At 27.7% G+C, this 23,512-nt stretch overlaps 1 protein-coding gene across 2 annotated transcripts in view; it reads left to right on the top strand.

Annotated features, from left to right (window-relative positions):
- Positions 1–454: 454 nt before the first annotated feature.
- LOC100198915 (uncharacterized) overlaps positions 455–23,512 on the top strand; it is a 45,599-nt gene continuing 22,541 nt past the window's right edge. For both annotated transcript variants that reach the window (XM_065820752.1, XM_065820751.1), the window contains exons 1-3: positions 455–578; positions 11,334–11,725; positions 19,983–20,142. In XM_065820752.1, the coding sequence (XP_065676824.1) occupies positions 485–578; positions 11,334–11,725; positions 19,983–20,142 (646 nt within the window). In that variant the 5' untranslated portion in view covers positions 455–484. The remainder of the gene's footprint in view (positions 579–11,333; positions 11,726–19,982; positions 20,143–23,512) is intronic.

The following is a 23,512-nucleotide window of genomic DNA, read 5'->3' as shown; positions in this document are numbered from 1 at the left end:
AGAAATAACTATAAAAATACTTGTTTTAATTTGAAATATTGTTAAAACTTGTACACAAGCAACCAAAACAGTTTTATCAGACAACGCAATAGTCGTTTAATTAACTTACTCGTCAAAAATATTTTCTAATTTCTTTATTTATGTATTTGACCTCAAGCAGTAAGTAAAACAACCACATGCACACACAAAAAAGAACCGTTTGTGCTTTGCTATCACTTATTCAAGCTTTTAATTAGAACGACTTTTCTTAGCGTGTAGATGTTCAAAGGTAAATATATTTATGCAAAACAATTAAGTTTAAAAAATGCTAGAAACTTTTTTCCAAATAAATATACTAGTCTATTATGTTAGGGTATATTTTACAATCCGTTTTTAAATATATATATTTTTTGGGTCATTATTAAAAAAATTTTAAACAGCTCAAATACATTTTCTGTATGCTTTTTCTTAATGATGCTGCATATGAGAAAGAAAAAACTTTTAAATGATTTTGAAAATGAGTAAGGTTTTATTATGTGCATATGTTTTAGCTTTTAACATAGCCCAGCTTTCTTCATCACAGGCAACTTTGTCACCAGGTACTTTGGTTTTATGCACTGAACATTATTATTACTGTTACTATTATTTAATCTGAAAAAAATTTTCTAATATAACAATATTTTTTTAATATTTGTAAAAACTAAACAATAAAGTATGCATATTTTTTAAATGTACTGTGCAAATAAAATTATTTGCTAAAGCATTATTGCTAGGCTGAGTTTTTCTAAACGTGCTAATGTTGTTAAAATCTAAAAACTAACAAAATATCTGACCCTAACTCAGGTTGCTCGATACAACATAATACTCGTTTGCTCTTGCAAACGAGTCGCATATGAGTTTTAGGGGTCTATCTGACTTTTTTATGTTAAAAGAATTTAACAACTAAAGTTTTAATAAATAATAATAAAAACAAACAACTTAAAAAATGATTTGAATAATAAAATGTAATTAATAAGGAAACATAAATAACATAAACGACTTGTAATTTATAGTTATAAAGAATAACACCATTAATTTACCGTTAGATTAATGTACTGATACTAATACAGTATTTTACCAGTAATTTGCCAGTTTTTTGTTGCTCGTTATTCTATTATAAAGGAAATATACAATATCTCAATTATACTTTTTTTTAAACTCAAAGAGTTTTTAAAAAAAGTATACTTGAAATAACGTAATTGAAAAGAGTGGGAATAAAATACTTTTTATGAGTTTTGAGCCAAGTTGGAATGAAATATATTTCATGTCTACCTTATCCAATATATACCCAACACCCAATTGCAGAATACTGCAATTGGGTGTTGGATAAGGCTAACATTAAAAATTAGGTCGAGTCATAAATAACATCCACCAAAGTAGTATATATCTTTTATTATTGTTTTCTCATTATGAGGTATTTCCCAAAAAGATTTTTTGTTTTCACTTTGCAGATTTAAATTGGTCAGTCTTTCGACAGCTTTTTTTTGATGCGCACATTAACATTTTTTTTTTAGCTTAATAATGAATAACCAAAAAAAGTACACTTTCGACATGTAATGCTTTAGAAATTTCAACAAGTCAATACTGCTACAGCTCAAAAACTGTGTGTATGGTAAAGGAGTGATAACTGATTCCGTTCTGGACACACAACCTTGAAAAGTGAGCCAAGGATGGGTTGTTCTTCTGACTTTCATGACTGTATTTTGAAGTCTGTTTGCCGCCACTTGAAAAAATTCGGGAAAGTCAGCAAAATGGTTGTGCAGGCCCCCCATAATTTGAGTGAACGCAACAAGATGGATGGAATGTCAATTGCAACAAGCATGCTCTTACGTGAAAATAATGAACCTTTTTAAAGGAGATTATTACTGGTGACAAAAAACGGATAGCATCTGAGAGCATTGTCCGTAAAAGACAGTGGCTGGATAAAAATCAACCTCTTAACCAGATCCTAAAGCAAGCATCTAAGGCAAGAAAACTTTTGTTGTGTTTATCGTGGGATTGCCAAGGGATAATTTAACAGCTCATGAGCTGTTAAATAAAAATGAAACGGTAACTGGAGACGTGCATGTTCAGTAGCTCTTAAGAGCCCAAAAAAAGTTGTTGGAAAATTGCCCTGCACTCGTCAACCGTAAGAATATAAATTGTATGATAATGCAAGACTATGTGCAGCATGGGTGACTTAAGTAAAATTTTTTGAACTTAGCTGGGTTGTTTTTTGCCGCATCTTTCTTACTCTCCAGACGGATCACTACCTTTCCTCTTCCTTTCAGAGTTTTTTAAATGGAAAAATCTTTACTTCAGAACAGCAAGTAGATGAGGCTGTTCTTGAATTTTTCAAATTCGTTTTTTTCAAAGTCAAAACCGGGAAACTTTTATGACAAGGAGATCAACATGCTAAAAACAAGATGGTAGCCAGTCATTAAATAGCGGAGAAAATATTTTGTCACCAAAAAATAAACGTATGAAAAAAAGGAAGTTATATATGACTCAAGCTAATAATTTAGTTAAAAGTTAAATAAAGTTATAAGAGTTTTTAGTATTTTTTTTATTCTTGTCGATAACAATGCATCTTGAAATAACGCAAAGTTAATTTTAACTTTGTTTTATACACAAGTTTGCTGAAACGTTTTCTTCAGCAGTGGATTGAATTGCATTGTTGTCTTTGTGTGCGTAGTTGACAAAGCAAAAGTTAATTGGGGTTAAATACAGTGTAGATGAAATACAGTTTTATTTATGACATAAAATACTTTGATTGAAGATTGGATAGTTAATAGGTTTTAGTAGTACTTGTTTTCTGGTCGATGGTGTTGTATTTATTGTTATCGACATAGCTTTAACATTAACGTAACATTTAACATAACTCATTATATAAGATGTTGTCAATAAGAGGATGGAGACTAGCATTTAATAAAAACGTTACTATCAACTTAATCAATTTAATAAAAACGTTACTATCGTTATATCAAAGAGGTATAATAGCTGGATGGAGTACGAAGCCGAAAATGATTTCAGACCCGATATAGTCTTTGTTGTATTATTATTCCAGCGGTAAGTCAAAATGACTTTTGGGCCAGGCACTTATTAAATCCCTCCAGGTTTTTATTTTGTGTTGTAGTACTTTTGTTGGATTTAAAACAATTTGCAAATGGAGATATAAAATACCTTTTTGTAAATCCGGCAAAAATAGAACCAATTCTTATTAAGACATTTATTAATTCAATTCTAATCTAGAAATTTTGTATTAGTCGTTCAAAAGCACAACATAAAAAAATAACAATAATCTAACTGTAACATTGTTTACGAACATTTAAAATAACTTCCATTTTTTATTTGCGATGCTTAAGACGTTTTGAAACAATATCATTAAATAATTTTTGTTAAAAGTGGAATATTATTAGTTAACTTTAAATTATGATAACTACTCGGTGTTTAATAGAAAATTATGTTACAACTAAGACTGTTTCTTGAGAAATGACGTATTTTACTTCGTCTCCCTCCAGCTACTATACCTCTTTGGTTATATCTTGGGTTGCTAGACGTCCGGCTAAAGCAGGACTTGTCCTCGTTTTTTGTCCTTTGTCTTCTGTCTAATTACTCTCCGCATTTCATTTTTCCAATTGCATTTGAATGCTTTTTTAATCTTACTTCATTCATTTGTCCAACAGTTTGACAAACAATAATTGAAACAAAAGTTTGAACGTAATTTAATTATATTTAAAACTAACTGTTCTCAAAACCAAATAATTTTTTCTTAAAATTAAATAATTTCCTAAAAGTTCTTAAAACTAAATAATTTGCGTGTTCTTTTGTTGTTCCATAGAACGACAAAATAATTTAAAAACTTAAAAAAGTATAGATCTATTCTTTTTTAGTTAAAACTTTTTTAACTCAGCACATTTTTTCTTTTTAGCATACAGCACTTTAATTGAATTGCAACTTTCTTTATAAAAATGACTTCAATTTCTACAAAGAGAAAATGCAATTTCTCAAGCACTATGAAAAATAAGTATTCATGGTTTGCTAAGGGCGCAATGAGAATGAGGTAAAGTGTGCAATATGTGATAGTTACTTGTTCGTCGCTAACAAAGTAGCTATTGACTTACACCGCCATGTTAACAGTGAAAAACACAAAAACCTAATCAAAGTGTCAGCGTCATCAAATAAACTGACGTCTTTTTTTCAACCTAAAATCAAGGTATTACAGAAGCCTAAGCAGCTGAAGCAACTTTGGCATTTCATTTAACATAGTAAGGTAACGGTACCAGTAATTGACCGTTAAAGAGAAAAAATTCCGGGCGACTGCTATATTTTTAAGGTTGTTTGCCATTTATATAGTCTTAATAGTTCTAATAACTTACCATATTATCTTCTAGCATACTGTTAAGCAATATTTTACAAAGTACAATTTTTTCATGCTTTAGTAGCTAATTTTTTAAAGCATGGTTTTGCGTTAGAAATTGACCATATAAAAAATAAAAAAACTTACTATTTGACCATCCTTTACTTTAGTAGTTAACCATATGTTAAACGTGAGAAAAATAAAAGCCGTGATAATATTTTTAATTCAGTTAAGATAACATCCAAAAGACATATTGTATATTTGTTAAGCGATGCAACACTAATACAAAATTTTATTAAAAATGAAATGTTGAGTAAACATTAATTTCTGATATAAGGTGTGATCCACGTCGAGAACATAGGTTTGGAGGGCGGATTTTCCTTTGTATTTGCTCCCTTAAATATACAAATTTATTTTCCTTATCTGGTCAACGATAAGAAGAAATTCCACTCTAAACCATTGTGTTTATCTTGTAGCCATTAGCCACAACTTGTACTACTTTTCCCGGATAATGAATCCCTTCATACTCTACAAATACAAAGTCATCCGTTTTCAGCGTAATTAAATCTTCATCTTAAGAATATTTATACCATTCAAAATCTTCAGCATCGTTTAACTCAGGAATAGTAATAGATGTCTGAATTAGACTCTTCATACCATTTCCTTTTCTTTAATTTTTGCTTACTTTTTTTTCTCTCATTCTCTTTCATTTTCTCTTTTTTCTTTCTTTCCCTTTCAGCTGCTCTTTTTTGTTTCAGTTTTTCTATTTTATTTTTTATTTTTTTGATTTTCTTTTGGAAATTTAATTGGCCAAGTTCCCCGGACACTGTAACGGGTATTCTTTTCTTTGGTTTTTGTTCTATGGCTTTTTCTTGCCAACAACAGGTGGACAAAACCTATATTTTTTAAACGGAGATAATATACTTGACTGTCCAGCAATTGCAGTATCTTTATTTCTGTCAACTATGGAAGATAATACATTTAATGGTCCTGCGATTGTGGTATTTTCATTGCCTTCAACTATATGAGAAACCCTTTTAAGTTCTAACTCTGTATTCTTTTACAACAGAAAAAGTGATCTGTCAGAAGGATCCCTTTGCCAATTAGGTGTAGATTGCTCAAACAATTTAAATTTTTCTTTCCCTATACTTTCATTCAAGAATTGCAATCCATGTTTAATATATTTTAAACGTGAATGTATGTCGCTATTTGGCACAGCATTCTGCACAGCAATGTTATTTTTATTTCCTGGAACCCTTGGTACGGTTGGATCCCAGGGATAGACTTCAAACTTGCAGAAACCGTTGGTCAACACAGAATAAGTAACATACTTACCCACAATTTCTTTTAGCAGTTTAACAAAATATTTTTTCTTCAAGATGGCTCATTTAAATGATTGCTGCAGCACTCATGAACATGTTGCTTCCAACTCTCTTTTAATGTGCAAAACAATGCAATATCCATAGGCTGTAAAATGTGCGTAGCATTAGGGTATAAAGCCACCCATTTTGATAGCACTCCAAAATAATCCCATTTTGATTACAGAACTGACTTGTTTGCATACTTAAATGGGAAACATGCCCATCGACAAGTAAAATAAGAGTTACGTTATTTACGTTGAACCAAGGGTAATAAAGGTTTGCCAAGAATTCATAAAATAGTTCCGACATCATCCAACCGGAATCACTTTTTCCTAGTGCCCAACTGGAAGAAAAGTTTAGCGTTATTTCCATTGGCAGCCGCTCATATTTGTACATTACTATAGTAATGTAACACCATTATAATGGTGTTACAACACTGCCGCAGGCATTGTCAGTAATCAATACTGTAAGACACTACCTGTAATCTGAATTATTTTGTTGACATATTGTCTTATATCCCTTACTTTCAAGGACTTTCGTTCTTTTTGGGTTAAGAAAAAGGTGGTCTTGTCCCAATTAAAAAGCCGTGAAGGGTCCATCAGGACTTGTGAAATATATATTTTTTTAAGTATTCATTAACTTCTGTGAACAACTGTAAAGTATTGTCCTGTGTCACTGATGCACGTGAAACTGTTAAGTTTTGGCTTACACGTTTAGATATAATTTCATTTCTTCTTAAAAATCCGAGGATCCATGTCCTCCCATAACAATTGTTAGTGAATGGGATTGTCTCTACTAAGGTCAGTCACCAACCGTTGTACACTATTTTGAAGTTGTTTTACAGTTACAGGGAATCTTGCTTCGGACATTTTTAGGACCCATTTAGCAATTACTATTTCGTTTTCATAGCTTAGTACGGTTTGAGGTTCCATTTTTCTTTCAATGGGTGACATGCCTTCCAATTTATATTTTAGAGTAATTCTTAATACACTATGTTTTTTAGCTGCTGCCCGAACTGGTGTATTATCATTTCTTACATCTTGGAAGGCTTCTATTATCGTTTTCTTTGAGTATTTTCAAAATTGACTTTTTATGGAAGGCATAATGAATCTAAAACAATACAGAAAAAAATGGATTCAGAAGTTGACATGTCAAAGTTTGCCGCGTTTACGTATGTACAACCAAATGGTAGGAGATTATTTTCCCGCTGTTTTTTAAATCGCTCTTCCATAGTAGGGCTTATTTTAACAATTTTTCTTTTAAATGGTCAATTACTGGCACATGGTCAATTACTGGAACCGTTACCTTACTGAGTATATAAGTAACTATATTAAAGACTTTTAAGTTATATTACTTGTTTACCTAAATTATTATTCATTTTTGCTATCTGTAGATTCGTTTGAAAAAAAGTATTAGTAAGAAAAGTTAAATTTTGATTATTTTATTTTTTAGATTGAACATATTTAATAATATTCTTTTTGTATTTTTTTCTTTATGTTAGTGTTACATATAGTAGATGTAGATCTTGATATTATCAAGAAAGCATGTTGGTCTCAAGGCCGGCGCGAAGAGTGTGTGACTTCTTTAGACAAGTCAGTCTGCAAATGTTGACCCGTTAGACAAGTTAATCGGAAAATTTACACAGTCAGTCGGCAAGTGTCAACTAGTGAGTCGGCAAATTTTAAAAAATGGGGACATTTTTTTTAGTCGGCAAAATCGTAATGAATACCCTCCCCCACGTGACACCTACTTGCGTCGGCCCTGGTTGGTCTAAACAATAATACTAAATTAGTCAATGACAAAGTCGAATAAAATTGCTGTAAAGAAATATTTAGACTCATTAAAAACAAGAGTTTTGATGAGTTTAAATTTTTTCAACCTAAATCTCAATGATAGTAATTTTTGGCATTTTTTGGCATTTCACTTGTTATTGATAGCGCCGCCAATTACTGTAATGTTTTAAGCGGATTGTAATTTTTAGCGTCATTTTTTAAAATAATTTTTCAAAATAAACCGACATTTTTGAATTGCTAACTGCTTTCAGTAAACATTTTATAATCCGTAAAACACTAGCTTTTGGGAAATATAATTACATTTTATATAATTAAGAATGCCTCATGTGTTTGAAAATGCTTTCATTGATATGCAAACTTTGTTTAATAATAACTTATTTGTAAAAAAAACTTTGACGTCAAATTTCATGTTTTTGTTAAAAATCAATATATGATATACTAATACGAATATGGTTACGTAAAAAAAATTTTTTACTTTTCGTAGGTCATAGATTATTTATACATTGAACTTGAGATTGTTTGCAATCGCTACTTCCTTCATTTAGATTTTACTAATCTCTTAAAGATTTAAACTTGTCATTTTTGACGGAAATCAAATCTTTTTTCGTATAATTTCGTATAGTGACGCAAAGGTTTCCTTTGTTTCGCTATTGTTATTAAAACAATTGAAAGCGTGGAAAAATAAAAAATAAAAATAAAAGAGGTTCAATAGAAATAAAGCAAGCGAGAGAGAGCAATGCATCCTGGCTCTCCTACCTCCCGGTTTTGTTAGCCCTGTAAATACTTTAGGGCAATTAAGTAGGGGGTGGCGGAGCAATTTTACAGTTGTCTCAAAAATTTAGGGGAGGGGGTTAAAAACGTTTACCAAAGTTAAACCCATATAAACTTTGGCAAACGTTTATAAAAATAAATAACGCGCGAAAATTTCCCACGCATTAATTTGCCCGCTAAATGTTCGTTTACCAAAACATACTGTTTATAATGTCAATATTCGCCTGAAGTATATATATATATATATATATATATATATATATATATATATATATATATATATATATATATATATATATATATATATATATATATATATATATATATATATATATATATATATATATATATATATATATATATATATATATATATATATATATATATATATATATATATATATATATATATATATATATATATATATATATATATATATATATATATATATATATATATATATATATATATATATATATATATATATATATATATATATATATATATATATATATATATATATATATATATATATATATATATATATATATATATATATATATATATATATATATATATATATATATATATATATATATATATATATATATATATATATATATATATATATATATATATATATATATATATATATATATATATATATATATATATATATATATATATATATATATATATATATATATTAAATCAAGAAAACAAGAACAAGAAAATAAGTAAGCAGTATTAAACTTGCTTTCTGGAAAATTCCAGTCAGTAAATGATTTACTGACTAGAATTTCTTACAAAGCAAGTTACATAAAATTAATTTCATTTTTATGAGCTAAAAAAAAAAGTTTTTCATTTTTTCTCAATTTTGTTTATTTTCTTGTTTTTGTCTTTTATGATTTTGTAATGTATACAAGATTACTCTCCTCATTTTATCTAGGCTTTAAGACAGTGAACCTTCCAGTTGGTATTATATTATTTTATACCTATGTATAACACACACATATTAGGGGTGCATCGGCATTGGTCTGCTGATGCATCATCATTAGTTTTTGCAACTATTGGCTCATGCCAATGGGTTATTACATGGTGTGCAAACATAATTATTCCATAAACGAAAATGTATGTGTAAGCCTAAGTTATTATATAGACATATCTGCAACCACTTTTGAAAATCTGTTTAAACTATTTTATCTGGGGCTCCCCAAATTTTTAGTGTCTTTTGATTATTTAGAACAGCAACTATATGGCTAATGGATCCAAACTATAATATAGAGAAGTTTAAAATAAAGAAATGTGAATTTGAAAAAAAAATTTTTTCCAGATGTTCCTCTTAATATTTTAATTTTTCTAAATTTAAAAATTTGATTGATTATTCTCATCAATATCAAAAGAGTTCCTTGTTTTGCTCAATGTTGATTTCTTATTTAATTTTATTTCTAAGTTTAGTTTCTAGAATATAATTAGAAATGTATATATAGAAACATTTAGAGTGACCATAAACATATTTGAAAATAATCCTAATTTACCTATTAGAAAAATAGAAACAAGTATAAATTCCAGTTTAGGGCTAATGCCGATGCAATGGTGTTGGCTAAAGTAGGCATTAGTGCACCCATAATATATATATCAATAAACAACGTTAAAATTAGATTCTTTATAATTTTTATATTTAACAAATCATCCAACAAAGCATCCATTTAAGCATCCAACAAATCTGTAAACATCTACTATTTATATTGGAAGTAAAGTATATTATAAAGAAAGCAAAGAAGAGGTTTAAATCTTGCTTTTTAAATATTTCAAAAGCAAAAAATTGATCAACAGAAAGTTGAAATTATATGAGTCAGGATAGTCTTTCCTGACTCATTTTCAACTTACCTGCCTTCTTTCTTTCCAAAGAAATGATAGCGGGAAAGAGTTACAAAGCATTATTGTTTTAAGGAGAAAAAAAGATAAATTATTGTTTTTTGGGATAAAATAGATTGAAACAATTTGGTGGTAGTAATGATTTTTTATGTTTAATATTTTAAAATACTTTAGTTTTGGTTTAAATTATTTAAGAGAATCTTAATTTAGAAAAGATATAACAAGTATAAAAAATTGTTGGATTTTGTGATAGCATTTGGCATCGCTAAGCATACCCATTAAATCTTTACTATCTATATTGTGAAGTCTTGCACTTGCAGTCTCTTTTAGTGACTTAAACATAGGTAGTTCTTATGTTCTCGGCAATTAGCAATGCAATTGGCACGTTTCTGTTGATTAACACAAAGTCATAACAAAAAGCTTCTTATTTTTATCACCACCTGTCCTTAGAATCTTCCACCTGTCCTTAGAATCTTCCACCTGTCCTTAGAATCAATTTCCCTTTTTTTAAATTTTAGAGTTGTACCTTAATTAGAATATAAAAAAGAACTTACTTAGCCATTACCTAGGAGGTACAAAGGTAAATGTCCATTAGTAGAGTTAAAATTATCTATTTGCTTACATCTAAAGTCTTATTCTGGAATAGATAGATAAGCATCTATATTGTGACCACTTTACTAAAGCTGTCTTACTACAAAAATTCAATTAAGCATAACATTCTTGAATAACCTAAATCTTGTTAACATAAGAAATTATAAACCCAGGGTCGGAATAGTTTTTAAGGTACAACAAAAAAACTTGGTTTAATACCTATGTTTAAATAAATACATTAGGGACCAAAAAGAATCTAAAAAACTAACCAAGAGATTTGTTTAAGCAGTAGCCTAAACAAATCCATTTTTACTACTTTTTTTTGAAGTAAAACGGGTTTTGCTTTAAAGTTTTTAAATTTAATTTGTAGGGGCTCTTAGCATCTGGTACTTTATCTGGTATCCAGTTTTCTAATTCTATTAGTCCAATGCTCTACGTCTTATATAAAATAATATAAAAAATAGTTTTTTACTGTTAATATAAACAAATACCATTCTCAATCTCTTTTTGTTGTCAATTTATTTGTTATAATAAATAACAACTATTAGGTTATTAAATGACTAATAAGTTTTGCTAATTTAGTTACTTCATGTGAAGATAATCTTGATATTATACTGCTTTTCGATTCTTCTGAAAGCGTTCAAGATGTATGGAATTCAACAATTGATCATGCAGAAACATTTGAATATAACTTTGTTATAAGCAATCAGCATAGTCGTTTTGGTATTATTGATTACAGTATAATTGCAAATGTTTATAAACACCTAGATAGCAATAATAGTAATGAAGAAACATACCAGATTTTAGAAGAATTAAGAAAACGGCCTCAAAAATCTCGTAGTGCATTTGAAAGAGGAGTGGGGTGGGCTCTTGAGCTATTTGCAGCTGCTAAGAAACGACAAAATCCTGGCAAGAAGTTTTTGATTGTATATACAGATGCCACATGGAGCACTGTACAAAGTTCAGTTATGGAGGTAGGTTAAGTCTTATCAAGTTTTTGCATTCTTGAAGGAAAGTTATATAACAATTTTTTTTTTTTTGTATTTTTCCATAATCTTGAATAATATAATAATTCAAAATAATAAATTATGTAATATAATTGTCAAAAAAATAAGTTAAAAAAATAATAAAAATCAACAAAATAAAAAATTTTTCAAAAAATATTTGCAGGGCTTGAATTAATGTAAAAAAATTTAGGCGCTAAATTAAAAAAAAAGTTTATAATCCCCCTTTCCTGTTGCCAATTTGCAACAGGGAGGGGAAGGGGGGTGGTTGCATTTTCACAAGTTTGTATCTTTTGTACATTAATTTGTAATTGCTATTTTTAAAACATAATATCTCATGTATTTAAACAATATCCCATAATTCATTTCGCAGTTTTTAAAATAGTTTAAGTTGCTGTTATAATTTTCAGCTTAAGTTATAATTTGAAGCTTAAATTGCAATTATAGTGTAATGTGTAGGATTGCCAGATGTCCAGCTTTATGGAGGAGTATACAGTGCCTAAACTGTGAAAATAAATCTTTTTACTATGTTAAAAAATTTTTTTTCATTTATAAAAGCCAGACATCTGGCAACCCTAGTAATGTGCAAGTTACACATTTAATATTATTGCAATATTAATTTTAGTAACTGTTTTTACTCAAAGAGATCCCAAACCGCTGAGACATATTGTGTTCATATTAAAGAGAATGATAAAAAAAAATATTTGCGCTAAATTTTTTTGATAAAAATAAAAGAATAAATGCATACTATAAAAACTAATTTTTTTGTTTGAGTTAAAGCTCACCTTCTCTGTTATGTAATAAGTCAAATAGTCTTCATAATAAAACCGCAATCTACAGGCTTGTTAACTCATTCAAGCGCATTTTATTCCTAAGAGTTTTAGTACATGGCATCATTGATTTTTTTGTTTGTTTAAAAGATCAATCTTTATAACAAACAAAAAATCTGAAGATTGTGGTGTATATTATGAAGACTAATTGGCTTATTACAAAATAGAGAAGGCAAACTTTGACTTCAAAAGTTAGTTTTTCTTGGTATGCATTTATTCTTTTGTTTTAATCAAAAAAATTTAGCCTAAACTTTTTTTATTATTCTCACTGTCTTCGGAATTAGGAGGTATAAGGTTCGATGAATGCTTGGAAAACTTATTAATTGTTAATTTAAAAAAAAAAAATTTCGTAGTTTGAAAAAAACAACATTAAAAACACAGAACAGATAATTGGTTGAAAATTAATTTATCTCAAATAGGTTGAAAATAAAAATCTATAAACTTAATAGTAAACTATAAAAGTCTTCATATAAATTTCTAAAAATCTTTAAATAAATTAATAATGCTTAGAATACTATAAAAAAACTCCAGGCTGCTAAAACTTTGATACTTCAAGTATGATATAAAAAAGAAAGGCTTTATGAACTTCAACAGTTTCTATTGGATTTTATTCAATAATGTGGTTTGAGATTAAGCGGATTTTGAGATTTTAAAGATGTAATTAATTCTTGTTTGATGTTTTCATTTTGCAAACATAAAAAGAGTGAGGTTAAGGGACACCCAAAACAATTTGATTTAAAATGTTATAATGCTATACATCAGGTTTTCAGCTGGGTGTAGCCATACTGAAGATATTCTGTATGACCATGTGGCCATACTGAAGATATTCTGTAATCTATAAAGTGTTGTTTTAAAAAGTCAGGAAGACAGTTTATCAGAAAGTATTAGAATAGAGGTAAAGTAAGTAGAGATGAAAAAATAAGATATATAACTATCAAAATAAATACTTCTGCTACAAATCTTGTTGTATTGATTGATTGAACAAAAAAAACATAAACTTTTAATGGCTTTTATAAAATCAATTTGTTTTGTTTTGAGACACTTTTTTTTTTCCTTTTTTTATTGTTAATTTACCTCCCCAAGACTGAGAAGGCCACTATGGTCAAGGAGGCTACTTTAATTGAGTAACCCTTTCTCAACTCTATAACTTTGAAACACAACCTTGACAAACAAGGCCTCTGCACAGAGAAACAAATTTGGTGCAGTACTATCAGAGACATGGTGGGGATCAAACTCTGAAAGTTAGCTTATGAGGTGAGCACTCTACCACTATACCACTTTACATTTATCAACTACTATAACTATTCTTATTATAGTTTATAAATTCTCTGTTCAAAGCATTGAAGGATTGCTAAAAAAGCCTTTATGTTGTAAGACATTTTTAGATTTGAGAAACGATGACAAAGAAGTATAAGAGCATTGTAGAGATCATAGAGACATTACCTGTTGGTCAAAAATAGTAATCTTTATTCACTCATTCAATATTGCAACAAAAAATAAATTATTTAAACACTTTAATTATTAAGATATGGAAACATTTGTAAAATAAATTTTTTTTTTTTAATTTGCATAAAAATTAAAAAGATAAATTGTTGCATTGTCCTTAATAATTAGTAATTGCCCTTTTATTGACCAATTTTTATGTTCAAAAGGTCTTATTAAGGGTCCTAATTAGGAACAAATTAATTAGATTAATTAAATTACTCTTAAATTATCTTTTTATACCTCCTAATAATTAATTACTTTCAAAAATTCAGTGTGCTTCCAATTATCTATGAACAAACTATAAATAATATAATTACAAAAATGCAGTACAATCTATTTAAAATTTTTGACAATTGATACAAAGGAATAAATAGGAATAAACAAAAGAATAGGTTAAAAAGATACAGAATAAATATACATACTTTAAGTTTTAACTTATTAGATATTTTTTAAAATGGAAAAATACTTATCATTTAATTGCATGAAAAAATTTACATTAATATGGAAATATTTATATTTTGACTCCTTTACAATGTTTAGATATCTTAAATATTTAAATATCTTCAGATATTTTTATAATGTTCGGATATATAAATATATATATAAATATATAGATATATAAATATCTTTATAATGTTAATGGCCTACTATAGTGACAGGCCGAGTAAGCATATGGCTTAAAAAAAAGTGCAGGCAAGTTATTTTTATATAAATTTCACATTAATAATTCCAAATATGGCACATTCCAGAAAATGAACATGGTCTTTTAATTTAATATTCGATACGTTTTAATTTTATATATATTAAATTTGGTTTCTTTTTAGAGCTAAATAATTAGATTTAAAGAATATGGTTTTTAACTGTTGTGTCACTGGGTGCAGAGGTAACTACGATGTTACAAAGTCTGTGAAAGTTTTTTTGCCAAATAAAAAAATGTAGATGAACGAAAAAGATGGATAAGTGCTATACCTCGAGATAATATTCCAGATAGCCCAAATACTTTTATTTGTGAAGATCTATAGACTATGAAGAAGTTTTAGTTTATGGAAAGTTAGGACCAAAACATCCACCATCTGTATTTTGTTGTGTAAATCCAAGTCAAATTCAGGCTCCACTGGCACCGCCAAGATTAACTACTAAATCATTGCCATCTTTAAGAAGTACTATGTCTGATAAAATGGAGGCTTTTGTGAAAGTGGATAATATTTCTTCTTTCAAAGATTTGTGTAATAAAATGATGTCTAAAATAAAATCTTTTTCCTTCTCAAATATATATGAAAACTGTTTACATCTTCAATCTGCTGATATATTAGACAATTTGGGTGTTCCAAATTTTATTTTGAAAATAAAAAATGATTTATTATTTGGTAGCTATCAGTGTGGTGTTAAGGGAACCATAAAAAATCCATAAAAAAGACCTTTTTCTTACAATCATATTAATATTATTGACTGTATTAGTCATCTTTATGCTGCAATACACTACCTGAATTCTTTACCAATTGATCGCAAGAATAGTATTATTATTGAACAGATGTTAAGTATGAACTCCTTATGCGTTTAATGTTTACTGGTGAAAAAGAGTATTCTCCTGATATGGTTGCTGGAGGATTTGAGTACTTTTTATTGTCAAGAACTCTTTACTCTCGATTACATGATGACTACGAACTACCAAGTTGACATCTCAAGTTAAAAATGTTGAAGATGATGATTTTTTAAAGTTGTATTTTGACAAATGTTCTATTTCTCAGACAGGTTATCCTACTAATTGATGAAATTTATTTTAAACCACAGTTAACATGTCAAGGAGGTAATATTTTTGATAAATCTGTAATTCCTCCAAATAAATTAGTGAAAACAGTTTTGGGCTTAATGATTTGTTCTTTAATTGGTGAAAAACAGTTTTTGTATAAAGCATTACCTGTAACAGGTTTAGATGCTAATTTTCAATACAATCAAACAATGCAAACAATTGAAGCAATACAAAATTGTGGTGGTTCTGTTGTTGCTATTCTTTGACACAATAACAAAGTAAAAAGTTTTTTGGAATGTTTGATCTTCGTAATACTTGGTGCGCTAATGATAACTCTTTCCTTCTATATGTCTATATAGAAAAATGCCAAGAACTATGTTTTACTTACAAAGGTATTTCAAGAACTGCAAAATGGTCAGATCTTAAAAAACTTTCTCAATTTGAAAAAGATGCTATTGTAAAATTGTTTAAACTTAATTAAACTGCAATTTTTCTAAAACCAATGGAACATCAAAATGTGTCAACTTGTTTGAGAGTATTTTTTTGATGAGACTGTTGCTGCTTTAAAAACTCATCTATCATTAAAAAATGTTGATGACGCCAGTGTTTTTATCTATTTTTATCAAGTTTTTTAAAATTGTTAAATGTTAAAGGACTTTATGAAGATATTTGTACTAGAGATAAGTGTCATACTATTTTTTCATCAAACAATGGTTGAATCTTTTTTTAAATTTGGCTGATATGGTCGAAAAAATAGCTTCTTTAAACCAAGGTCAAAGACTAAAAAATTTAACCAAAGATATTTCTCATGCTTTTTCTCATACATATCCTGGGATGGTTGAACTAGTAAAACATTTACTAACTAACAATCATAAGTATGTTTGCCTTGGACATTCTACTAGAGACCCTATTGAGAAAGCATTTGGAAAATTCAGCAAGGTGGTACCTATTTTATAAATATTCAACAAATATTACAAAAAGTTGACATTTAAAAAATAAAACTTTGTCTGAATATTGGTATGACAGCTAATGATTTAGAAATATCTTCAAGCTTCATTTGTGTGAAAAATGTAGTTATGCAATGCAAGATTTTATTTTATTCAATGTGTTTCATATTCTTCCTGTTATTGAAAGCAGTTTGTCTAAAGAAATTAAAATGTCTTTGATTTACATTGCTGGCAATGTCAGTAAGAAGATCTTCCAGTTAAAGGTACATCATTTTGTTATGACCAGTTGGGAGATTATATCAGAGAGATTAATCATGGTGGTTTAAGTTTGCCTGGAGATAACATTTGCCATTGGATATTTACATTGGTATCTGACTTTTATGGATTTACTAATGTTTCAAAAAAAAACATTGTAGAATCCTTGCCAATATATTTTTTAACAATTATTGTCATCTTTATTCCTCACGATCTTTAAAGGAGCCTAAAATGAAAATTTTGAAATTATCTTAAATGTTCAATATATTTTATAAGTTATTTTATCATAAAGATTTTAGAGTTTTTTACACAATATAAAGCGAGTTTTTACTATATTATATCCAATGAAATGTGGTTTGCATTTATTATACAATTTTTTTTTTTTCATTTATAAAGTTGAATTCATTTATTTGTTACAAAATCTTTATTTATGACTTATATATAACTCATTATTTCTTAAAAACCAAAAAAAAAAAACAAAGTATGCTTCCATAAAAAGAACTCATCTACAGTTTTTGTAAAAGCCGTATATTTACTTGGCCTGTCACTATAGTAGGCCATGGTTCAGATAAATAAATGTCTTAAAACGGCTAATAGTTTTTTTTTATATAACAGGAGTTACATTAAAATTTATAGTGAAGTAAATACTAATTTAACAGTTACCTAACTGCAATATCTTATTGCAATTTAATTTAACCTTTTTTTAATAGAGTTGGATGTTTTTTCAATAAAAGTCATTTAAAATAAGACTAAGGTATCAATTAAGCATTTAGTAAGACTTGCTTTGTACCAAAATGGAGTAAAAGTTTAAAAATTAAGGCGAGTAGCTTCTTTTTTATGAAAAATGGTATTGGGGATTAAAGAATTTATCTTAAGTAGAGTTACATCTATAAAGGTTATTTTCAGACTTTCCATAGAGTTTTTTCCATAGTAAAAGAAATAGAAGTGTGTCTACTATTTATATAATTAAGAAAAAGATGTGGTTTGTTTTCTGTATATCCTTTATAGAGAAGTGGCTTTGCACCATGGTAGTTTTTAATCCAATTATTTTCAAAATGACCCACGAATATTGGCAAGAACAGGTGTTAACGAAGAACCCAGGACCACACCATCAATTTAATCTTAAGTTTCTCCTTTAAAAAGAAAGTGTGTTTGGGGGCATCAAGTACATATGCAGTAAAATCACTGTTTTAGGACCCTCCCTCCCATCTGTATGCACTTGTATTCTATAAGTGATTTCCACTCCTGCGTATGTATGCATTAAAAAAAACACATAAACTTTTTAAAACATTAAAAACAAAAAATCCTTTAGTTGCTTTGACGTTTCTCTGTTACAAAATGTAATATTGAGTTTTTAAACTCGTAAAATTCAATTCTTTTGTTGAAAAAAAAATGAGAAATCAAGTTTTAGGAGAGATAGGAATGAAAGATAGTCAAACCGCATATGTACTTGCTGTCAAGTACATATGCAAAATTGGATTTAACACCCCCTCCCCCTTGTACGAGTTTGCATGTTTTTGGGTAACCCCCTCCTTCCCCAAAGCTGCGTATGTACTTTATGGAAGACCCCTTTGCTCAATGGTAAATTTAAATCATTTTAATTATTGCACAAAATTGAATTCACTGTAATTTCAATGGTTTCTTGTGGCCAAACAACTAAGCTGTCACATCATATGATACTAAAAAGGGTTTGTGGTGATTGACTTAAGTTATTTCTTTAACAAGGAAATTGAATCTTGAGTGCAAAGCTTAGTGGGTAATAATGAAGATAACATGTTTTAGAAATATAATTGATAACTATAGGTACCAATAGATGATACAATAGGTTTAAAGTTTATGGTAGTCTCAGAAAAGTTTAATTTATGCATCTTTGGGAGACCATAGATAGGAGTAGGATTGAGATCCAAAAGGATTAATTTTTTTGTATGAGCATGTAGAATCATTAAAAAAACCTTTTGCTTTTAATTTTCTTAGAAAATATCGAAGTTGAGTTTCTTTATTTATGATAATATTTTTCTAAGGTTTTTGAATTTTATTTTATCATTGATAATTTTATAAATTTTTAAATTTTGTTTGAAGGAAATGATTTGTTAGTTAAAAAGAAGAGTATATGTCAGTATGTCTAAGATATTTTGTTGGAATAGTGTACCATTTTCGTGATGTCAAATTGTTTGTTTGTCAAAATATCAATCCCATAACATTACTGAAAAAAACCTATTTTTAGAACACAAACTTAATGCAATTGAAAACTTTAAATAATTTTTATGGATGTTTAATTCACATCAGAGAGTTTGTGTGAGGAACAATTTCTCTGATATCTGAAGCATTAAAAGGATTTGTATGACCATTTGTTAATCTTTTTAACTTCTTTTCATGTATTTTAACAATTTTATCTTCTTTTTGTGTGTTTATGTTTCAAAATCATAATAAAATAGCCATTTAAACAATGAGAGATTTGCTTTTAAGTAATTTTGTAAAACTTATATTTTCATAGCCACAAAGTTTTTAGAAATATGAATGAATAACAATAACCTATATTTTTAGCATTAAGAAAAACTTTAAATACTTTCAATCCAGGACAAAGCAAAGTTCTAAAGCATTTTGTCATAGTTTTGCTGTTCCTCCTGTGATTCATTTCAATTTTTTAATTAATAAAGTAAAGTTAAATTTGAATTCTTTTGATTTTAAGTTTTTCCTTATTATTTTTCACTTAACTACTTTAATAATAATAATTTTATTACTTCTATTGTTAACAATTATAGCTTCTATAATTAAATAATTATAGAAGTTAAGTAATAAAAGCTTAGCCAATATAAGTAATGTGAAAATTTCAGTTTCAATTCCACTAGATGTTTTAGGTTTCTATAGTTTGATGAAAAATGTAAATAAAAATTTATTAAATATAAATTTATTTGTTCGTCAGAGTAAAAAATCTGTGTGTATGTATATACAATTTTTAGGACTATGTCAGTGTGTTACGTTTACAAGAAGTCGAAGTTGTATTCTTTCTAGTAAAAGAAATAAAAGAAAATAATGTACTTCACCATCTAATAAATCCAGTGAGAATTTTCTTGATTACAAATACAACACAAAGTGAATTGGTACAAATCATCTGTGATGGTAGCTATATTACTTATTATAAACTTCAAGCAATTTAGAAAGCATTAAACTGACACTAATCAATATACTGTTTTTTTGTTTTGTTTTTAATTTTTTGTTGAATTTTTAATCTGCTTTAAAAGTAAAAGAATTGGCACTAGTAACTTTAAAGATTAATGTTTTCTTTTTAAATTTATTTTTTTTTACTGCTTCTTTTTATTTATTAAATAAAATATTATTAATAATAGTTAATAAATTTATTATTAGTAATAATTTTTTTTTATTAATATTTTTTTCCAAACATTCATTCATAATTTTGTTCTTTTGGTCAAAATAGTTTTAATTCAGTCTAGTACTATTTACAGACTTTTTTTTGTTTTCAAAACTAAAGCTTTAAAGAACAACTGCACAATGAAATTCTCTCCATATTGCAGGTCTTAGTGTAAGAGGTTGCATGAACACGGTAGCGTTTGCATGATTTATATGTCACTGCTCTTTGCAAGTTTTGATAATTAACGCTTTTAAAAAATGCGCTAAAAAAAAAACAAAGTAAATTAAAATTAAAATATCTAAAATCTAAAAAAAACAAAGGCCTGATAATGTATGATAATGTATGTTAATGTATGGCAAAATGTATCTTTTAGCAGAAATTAATTCTAGACTGTTGATGTCAGCAGAAGTTTAAAAAACTTTTTAACAAATTACCTTGACTAAAAGTTTTTTAAGATTTATTATTATTGCCTAATATTTGCAGTAGTGGTGTAGTGGTAGAGCGCTTGTCTCATAAGCAAGAAGTTCCGAGTTTGATCCCCACCTCATCCCTGGTAGTATCACTCAACTTGTTTCTCCACAAAGCAGCCTTGTTTATTATAGTTCCTGTTTCAGAGGTATAGAGTTGAAAAAGGGTTGTAACTACAATTAAAGTAGCCTCCTTGACTGTAGTGATCTTCATAGCCTTGGGGACATAAATTAACATAAAAGTTATATATATACTTTTTTTCATCATGTTAGAAGTCAATTCTTAGTTAAACTCTTCTATAGCTTGTGGTTCAGACAACATTTCCAGCATAGTCTTGCAAAAGGGTTCTCCATAACTCTCTTCAATTCTTGCTAAATTATAAATAAGTGCTAAATAAATGGCTCCAATTTTTAAAAACTTAAGAAACCCTCCAACTTCTCTCTGTTATTAATTTCTTTACATAAAAATTTTAAGATTATTAAATCATTTCTTTCCAGCTGCAGTTCTCAAAGTGCAGACATTCTCAAAGGCTTTAACTGTTCTTCATTTCTAGTGACTTCTTATCTACAATAACAATCTTTCTGACAATCTTACGTCTAAAGTGGCTCTCTTCTAAAACAGCTTGGGGCTTGCAGTGGGTTGTGACTTTTAACTCTGAAAAAACTTATTTATTGCAATCAACTGCAATCACAATATTTTTCATTCCTATATTGACAAATAACAGCCCTCTCACTTTCAGATAAGGTCCAAAAGCACATTGTAAATGTAGTTCGACAAGCTTTATCTACCAAGTTACTCTTCCATCTTCGTAAGGTTGCATCTACAAATACTATCATAGTTGCTGCTCAAAAAAACATATATATATATATATATATATATATATATATATATATATATATATATATATATATATATATATATATATATATGTATATATGTATATATGTATATATATATATATATATATATATGTATATATATATATATATATATATATATATATATATATTATATATATATATATATATATATATAATAAATAGTAAATGTTATTGCCTATTTTGCTTTTATACATGTGAAAGTGTTCAAAACAAGTTGTATTTGAATCATGGATGAGTAGAAGTTAAAAGGAAATTTTAATTTTTGATTGCAGACTTTCATTGCAGCTTTTATTGCTTACATTATAATGATCCCAAGTTTTCTAATGACCAAAATATTGTTGTTGTCAGTTGTGATGAAATTTGCTTAACCATAAATCACTTAAGAAAAAAATTTTGTGGCTTTAAAATTGCTAAAAATTTTAACCAGTTTTAGTACCATAACTGCAATACTAAGCTTAAGGTGTAAATTTGTTTAAGCATGTAAAAAGCTCCACCATGTTATGGTACCATTTTCAAGTCCAAGTTGGTTTTTGTTCAGACCCTTTGTCTCGTTGTTTATAAAGCTTTGTATAAAAATATCTTGAAAAAAAAGTTTAATTTTTGACAAGTTAAAGTCAAATTTGGTAAACAGAAAAGTTGTTGAGACAAAAGTTGAGTTGTATTTTTTTTTTAAAGTTTTTGTTTTTTATTTTTTGTTTTATTTTGATTTGTTTTTATTTGTGACAATTTTTGTTTTAATTTTTTTCCAGTCCTATTTTAGTTATAGTTCAAGTTTTTTGTATTTTATGATTTATATTTGTTTATTATTTTAATTATTATTATTTTATATCTTATCATATCTGATTTATATTTAATTTCTATTTTAGTTTTAGTTTCTAGAAAGGAATAAAAAAGTTAATAAAAAAGTCAAAATATTTTGGAGAGAAGTCCTCAATTTACTATTTTTTATATGATAAAGAGGCCTATTCATCAAAAATAATGCACTTTAATAAAATGAATGAATCTATAATAAATTTTCAACTCAAGGTAAGTATTTTGAAAAGTTCTGAAAGATTTCTACAACTTTTATTCTTCAATTCATACCTTTAGATTTTCAACAAAATATCCGCAAGTTAAGTTAAGTGAATTAAAGAATAACAAGAAACATATATAATAACAGCAAAATATAACAAACTGCCATTCTTGAATAAATGAAATAGTTTAATGGAATAAAATAAACATTTAAACAATATAACCCAACTGGAGTTAATTTTCTTCATTGAAATTGTATAATTGTAATTTGTTATTAAATCCATATGACACCCTTGAGTAAAACCAAATGTAATATTGAGAACCAACTGAAGCCCTAGGGTAACTTTAATAGTAACATACCTGAGTTTTACCTGTTAATTAGCTTTGCAATTAAAGTTATTGTAATACTGTTAGCAGTAAACCAAGTTTTGTTTGAAGCTGAAGACAGATTCAAGATTGGCTGCCTGTTCTAAGCAATCTTTAGGTGATAAACTATATGATATATAGTCTTTGATATGCGAAGAACAATAGCTTTGCTGCCTCCATCTGATGCACAATAATATATTAATTGTAATAATAATAATAATAATAATAATAATAATAATATTTTCTCTCCACAACAAAAGAAGCAAATTATGCAATAAAAATTTAACAGCGCCATTATTTAGACTTGTAAACTTTTGAAGCTTTTCTTTTTTTTGGATGCTTATAATGCAGTTGCTTGCTGGAATTGTATTTGTTTTAAAAAGAAATTTAAAAC

This window comes from Hydra vulgaris, chromosome 15, assembly GCF_038396675.1.
Source record: "Hydra vulgaris chromosome 15, alternate assembly HydraT2T_AEP".
Classification (NCBI taxonomy): domain Eukaryota; kingdom Metazoa; phylum Cnidaria; class Hydrozoa; order Anthoathecata; family Hydridae; genus Hydra; species Hydra vulgaris.
The sequence above is the reverse complement of the archived record's forward strand: the minus strand, read 5'-3'. Positions and strand labels throughout refer to the sequence as shown.